This window comes from Vulpes lagopus, chromosome 3 (assembly GCF_018345385.1).
Source record: "Vulpes lagopus strain Blue_001 chromosome 3, ASM1834538v1, whole genome shotgun sequence".
Classification (NCBI taxonomy): domain Eukaryota; kingdom Metazoa; phylum Chordata; class Mammalia; order Carnivora; family Canidae; genus Vulpes; species Vulpes lagopus.
The window spans coordinates 33367275-33373842 of record NC_054826.1 but is presented as its reverse complement, the minus strand read 5'-3'; the positions used below and the strand labels follow the sequence as shown (position 1 = coordinate 33373842).

The window sequence follows — 6568 nt, the reverse complement described above, 5'->3', positions numbered from 1 at the left end:
CAGAGGTGGGGTCTGTCTTCCCGGCCCCAAATCTTTCAGCACAAGCCCTGGCTACAACCTCCTCAACTCTTTCAGCCTAGAGACTATTGGTGGTCCTGTCAATAGTCCTGCCCACCTCAAGTATGGTGGGATTCTCTTGGAAAAACATTTCTGATGGGATGCTCAAGTGCCAGGCATGAGAGACAGTGGTCAGCAAGCAAGCCATGCCTCCCTTCTAGTTTTCTAATTCTACATCCAGGCCAGACTGGCATTCAGAATGTTACTACTGCCAGCACCTGGCCTCACCCGGGTCAGGGAAAGCCACCAACAGCCCATGGGCGGGCCAGTCATGGGTGGGGTGGGGTGGGGTGTATTCATCTTTCCATCCTTTCCTAGCTTCAATCTTCAGGGCTTGCTAGCTGACCTGGATTCCTCTAAGGCCACAGAGTGGTGAACCGTTACTCCTTTATACCCTAGCAGCAAGAAATCTGTCTGCTGAGGGGCTGTGCTGGCCTTCCTGTTGGAATCAGAGCAACCTTCCTGGCTAACTCCTTACAAGATGCCAGGTCACAGCCAGAGGATAGAAATCCTGGGAGCCGGGCAAGTAGGCAAAAACCCTGAAATTGTTGGACCAGCAGCTCTCCATTCTGTAGCACTGACTAGAGCCGCCATGTCTCATTTAAGACACAAGGTGGATGTGAATTCAAGCCTGGAAGAAACTCTTAAAACCACTGAGTTCACCTGGATGCATTCATTAGTAGCCTTGAGTCCATTCCCTAGGCAGATTCCTCAAAAGCCCAATGGCAGAGCCCTCCAAAGGTTCCATGTACATATTCTGAGTGCAGGGTTCCCCTGAATCTGCGGGAACCCTAACCAGGCTCCATCCCTCAAGAGCTGTACCCCAGATGGGAGACCAGCCAGTATTTTGCCTTTTCAAGTTTTTATTTTTATACATTTTTTTGTATTAAAAAGAAAAGCATAATTACCACAAATTACAAAGGACTAAAGCAGGACTAGAATAATGAATGAATCACTTCAGCCTGGAAAGCAGATACTCTCAATAATATTAATGTTATAATACAAGCTCATTCAAGTATTTTACATTTTTTTTGTCCTTTTAAATGTGATATCCTAGCACATGGTAAAGATAATGTACTATGAGCATAAGGTGGAACCTTCTCCGCAAAGCCAGATGACAAGTTTTCCTCTCCAGTGAGAAATGGGCTATAAGTTCTGATCTTCTCTGCCTCTGCCATCAACATGGCTGAAGGAGAGGGTGGGGGCTGGGGCAAATCCAGGGACCCTTCCACACAGGACATACTTCAGGGTCCCACTCAGGAGGGCACCAGATGATCCAGACCACTGTACCCAGGCTTTTTTGGCAAAACAAAAAAACAAACAAACAAAAAAAAACCCAAGACCGAACCCACCCCCACCTGCCCCAGCTAGTCATCTTCCTTGCTCCTCCTCCCCACTTCCTGGGCCATCTGAGCAGCTTACTTTTGTAAAATCAATCATCAGGGAAGGAGGGGTGGTAAAAGAGCTACAGTGGAACAAAACAAAAATGTAACAACTTTGACATGAGGGCTTCGCACCTGGATCTGAGCCCTGGGGGGTCCAGGCTGGGGCAGGGCCAGGCAGCCACTCTCTACTGGTAGTGCATTTGCTCCCAGGTTCAGAAAAGGGCAAAAGAAACCTGCCCCTTGGCAGGGCCAAGGTACACAGACCTTGTGATGTTCGATGCCCAAAGGTCGTACTGGCGTGGACCAATCATGGAAGGGTACAGGATGAGCAGAAGGGTTTGGGCAGGCTGCTGCTTTGTGTCTCAGATCTTGGACCCCCACAGGAGGGTGGGGGGTAGGAAGCGGCAAGCCTTGATGGCTCTGGCCGCTCCTGGCATGCCTGTCACAGATAAGTCGGTCCTAAATTCAAGTGTCTTCAGAAAGTGAAGATGTAAACTACTCTTTGCAACATTAACTCCTAACATGTTACAAAAAAAAAAAAAAAAAAGAAAGAAAAAGAAAGAAAGAAAAAAAAAGCCCCCTCCCCTCATCCTCAGCCTGTGTTGAGATGAAATCCTCACCTCCCCACCCCAAAGGGGCTTCCTCTCTCTGGGGTGTCTGTGGGAGGATCAGGGAGGGGATGGCAGCCCCCTGGCCTGGGAGTAAACTCTAGGTAAGAAAAGCCTTTCTGCACACTCCCAAGGCTTCCTTGTGCCCCCAAACCCAGCAGAGGACAAACACTGAGGTTCTATGGTGCTGGATACAGTACAGGGCTAAGCGACCCAAAGGATAGAAAGGGAATAAAGGTAAGGAAGAGGGGGTGCAGGAGTCCAGTGTCTGGTACAACGTGGGCAGGCACCAGACAGCAGGGAAAGGCCTTAGATCCCATTTTAGAGCACAGACCAGACACATCCTTGGCTTTTGGGACAACCAGGTAACAGGAACTGAGGTGGGCTTCCCATGTACTAACCACAGGGAGGGCAGAGGTGGGGAAGGGCAGAGGCCGAAAGCAATGAGGTGCCCATGACAGAAGGCAAGCCCTTGCCAGCCTGGGATACCATCTCCTACTCCCAATCCTTGGGCCCAACAGAGAGGGCCAGGGGAGTGTCGGCAATGGAGCAACACTACTATCAACTTCTGTGTGCTGTCCCGGTCCCCACTGGGGGTGAACATGTCCCCACGCCCATACCCACCACACAGCTCAATCTGGGGGGGTCAGTCCTTTGTCACCCCTTCCTAGCTCCGGATGCCAGGAGACTCCAGCCATTCCATTATCATTCAGAGCCCAACCCAAGCAGTCAGTTGCTGGAGAAGAGAAGACAGGTATACTCTATGTCCACATATACCTTTCTGCCTCAGGGCTTCTCCAACTGGCAGGATTCCCCCCAGCCCCCAAATCCTCCTCATCCCTTGTTCCCAGGCAGGGTCAATTGGAGGGCAGGCAGAGATGGCTTGCAGAGGGGGGAATGCAAGATGGGGAGACCCCACCAGACCCAAGGGAGGAGAATGGCATCCTTCTCCACCTTTTATGAGACAAAGCCTCCTTGAGGTCTCAGATCTTTCAGGGCAACACATTTCCAAGCCTCAGCTGCCAGGTGTTCACCTTTCCCCTTTGAGGTGGGGGAGACGGTCAGGCTGAGGCCAAGTGTGTCCCAGATCCAGGCCAATGCTCTTCTTCAACAGTTTGAAGCAAACTTGGCCTTGGGGTTCCAAGGGTAGGATGAAGGGTGTCACGGCAGGACAGGGCCTGTCATGAAGCAACAGCAAGCAGAGCGAGGACACGACAGTGGCAGCAGTGTACAGACACAGGACGTCAGCTTCAAACGATGCAACAGCAGGGATATTTCGGGCACAGCTCTGACCTGAGCCGCCCTCAACTCTCTTGCCTACAGGCAGGAGGCACTGTACATGCAACTCAGTCCAGAGAAAGATTCTAGCCAATCCAGCCCAGGCACATCCAGAGAAGGTGTGAGCTCTTCGAGTTGACTCCACCGAGGAAAACAGGCATTTGGGTATTTCAGATTCCCGCTCCACAATAAGGCAACTTTTAAAAAAATATTATTTCCAAGAACAAAACAAAACAAAAAAACGAAATCCAAGGATAGGGGAAAGACATCACTTTCTATGGATTAGGTGGGGGTTTTCTGATTTATTTTTTTGGTCTTTTATGGTCGATTTTGTCTTTTTTTTTTTTTTTTTTTTTTCCATTTTTCCAAGGATGGAAAGGTCAGAGAAAAATAAAATAAATCATCTTTCAATAGTCTTTTCTGGTATGAGCAGCGTCTCTCTGGGCTGGGGAGTAAGGGGCATGGGGAGAGGGGGGTGGGAAGAGGATGAAACCTTCCCCCACCCCCACTTCTAGATCCTTTGGTTTCCTTCTCCCAGAAGGTGGCAGAAGGGCATGGTGGGGACAGCAGGGGGAGAACATGGTGATGGCAAGCCCCAGATGATCAAAGGGCTGGTGCTCGTGGGGCCAAGGGACGCTGCCAGAGCCTTCCATGGGACAGTGCTGGGCAATGGGGCCCACAGGGCCTTCTTGTGGGCTGCATAGTTGGCTTGAGGGAGAGCAGGAGGAGGCTGTGGGTGGGAACCAGGGTTGCGGCCTACCAGCCGCGGGCAGGGCTGCAGAGTGATTTTGGTAATCCAGACGAACTATCAATAATTTAAAACTTGATATATATATATATATATATATATAAAAAAAATCTCCCCCCTTCCCCCCCCTTAGAAGAAGCTAGGATGTGAAGAAGAGTCATGGAGAGAGGAGGGGGAAGGAGGTGTGTGGAGGCTCCTGCCCAGGAGTACCTCTGATAGCCCAAATGGTGTACACGTTGCTACTCAGCACAAAGGCCCATCTTAATGACTCCAGGCCTATCCCTTCTCTGTCCCCTCTCCTGGGACTGGGCACCCCTATGGACTCTTGCCCACCCCCCCAACCCCCCCTCCAAAACCCCAGGGCTAAGGGGCTTTTCACTTTCCCAAAGTCTGTGTGTCCGAGTGCTGGCTTGTCCATTTGGCATCTTCCCGGACGGGCTGGCCAGTGGGTGGTGTGGGGGGTTGGCTGATCATGGTGGTGGGTCTGCTGGAAGACTGAGAGGGGCACCGCTTCCTGCCCTCACCGCCGCCACCTCCTGCCGCCACTGGGTGTCGCTTGTGGTTGCCCTCCTCACCCATGGGGGGCTGTAACAGAGGAGGGAGTCACAGGTGATAAGGGGCCTCTAACCAAATCCCCTCGCTTGCCAGGGCTCTCTAGAGACTTAGCTTCTTACTGCCAAATGTAGATAATAGGTATAACCTTAAAAACTAATTACCAGTTTTATGAAGCACATCCCCATGCCAACATGCCAAGCCCCATGCTGTTTTTTGCACATTCACTCATGGGGTCTACACCACCCTTTGATGAAGACATGATCATCCCAAAAATAGAGCACAGAAAAATAAATTGCCCTGAGTCCCATAGCTTATAACTGGTGACAAAAAGTAGACTAGACCCATCTACCTCTGAACCCCATCTACCTCTGAACCCCCACCTAAGTTTCTGCTCTCTGCTCCCCTTCTGAGAAGGGATGGCTGTTCAGGTGACGATGTGTGAAATGTAGCATGCAATATGCTGAGATGTCTCAGCTCAAAAGACGCAGATGCTACTGGGGAGCACACAGGTCTTATTACTACAAAGCTTCTCTGCACATATGACCCTCTCCAACCCCCAAACAAGGAGGTGCTTAAGGACGGAAGACAACAGACTCATCTTTATAATAGGAGGGCTATGTGGCACTGCCATGACCTCACTGAGTAGCCACAGGCTTCCAATTACCCACTGGTCCAGGGACAGCAACAAAACCCTGCCTCCTTCACCACATTACAAAGGTTAAAGGAGGTCAATATAAAGTGTCTAGCACCGTGCCTGGTACACAGTAATCCCTCAATCAATGGTAATTTTCCAACGTGCATAAGGACTATTACTTTTATTTACTTATATTTGTCTTTTTTTGCTAAAAGGTTTCACATGAGTAAGATGATTGGCACAGCTCTACTACATTATAAACTCTCTGAAAGAAAATCTCACTCATCTATAACGTCTCCGAAGCACGAAGCATGCACAACAGAGACGTCCATTACTCTCCTACCTCTCCTACTTCCCTGGATATGCCCAGCAGCAATAACCCTGACCCGCCACTGGGTGTCACCATTGAGTTACTGCTCCAAGAAGACCAGGGGAGGTGGTGGTAGCAGTGTGTTAAACATAATTTATAAACCTCTAGGGTTGGAACCGCTTCTTCCAGAAAAAGCAAGGACATTTACTTGGGTACTCATCCTAGTCAACCAGTAATGGCTGACTAGGGTACAGTAACAAGGAAAGGTATGAGCTAAAAGGGAGAGAGCATTACGATGTTCAGCTAGAAGACCATGGGAAGGAGGGAGGTGCAACCATAAGACCTCCTCCAATTAGCTGTCCGTGTCCACTTCTCACCCTCTATTTTACAGCTGAAGAAACTAAGGATCCCATGGGGAAAAGCAGCCCCTAAGCTAGTGGCACAGCTGGGACCAGAACCCGGCTATCTTGATCTCTGGTCCACTTTTCTTTCCAGGACAAGGATGAGAAAGATGAGAGACTTTCACTCACATCCACTCGGAAGTCTTCGAGACGTCGGAATTTGCCGAGGTATTCTTGAAGTTTGGGGTCAATGTCCAAATTTTTGGCTTTGGAATATTTCAAGAAGGCCCAGAACTTCTCCAGCCCATAAAGTTGGCCTGCAGGAAGGAGGAGACAGAGGGAGAGAGTCAGAGAAGCTGGGCGGGTGAGGAGAGGAGAATAAAGAGTCTCAGGGGAACAGGACGGGTGATGTGACTGATACACAGGCAGACCCAATCGACTGGGGAGGGAGAAGGGAAAGAAGGCCTGGATGACCAAGCTTTGCAAGAGCTCCAACTCCATCTCTCACCAGCTTCATAGTCCTTCACTGTTTCCTCCTGAAAATCCTTGAAGATGTCCAGCCGGAACTTCTTTTCCAGGCCATAACTGTAGTATCGAAAAAGGCACTCCAAACCATATCTGTAGAACACAGGCCAGTGAAATTGGGATAAGG

The 6568-nt window shown here is 50.0% G+C and overlaps 1 protein-coding gene across 4 annotated transcripts in view; it reads right to left on the bottom strand.

Annotated features, from left to right (window-relative positions):
- Positions 1-902: 902 nt before the first annotated feature.
- LARP1 (La ribonucleoprotein 1, translational regulator) overlaps positions 903-6568 on the bottom strand; it is an 85068-nt gene continuing 79402 nt past the window's right edge. For all 4 annotated transcript variants that reach the window (XM_041748999.1, XM_041748997.1, XM_041748996.1 and 1 more), the window contains 3 exons: positions 6425-6534; positions 6106-6233; positions 903-4661 (listed from right to left, as the gene is read on the bottom strand). In XM_041748999.1, coding sequence (XP_041604933.1) covers positions 4452-4661; positions 6106-6233; positions 6425-6534 — 448 coding nt within the window. In that variant the 3' untranslated portion in view covers positions 903-4451. The remainder of the gene's footprint in view (positions 4662-6105; positions 6234-6424; positions 6535-6568) is intronic.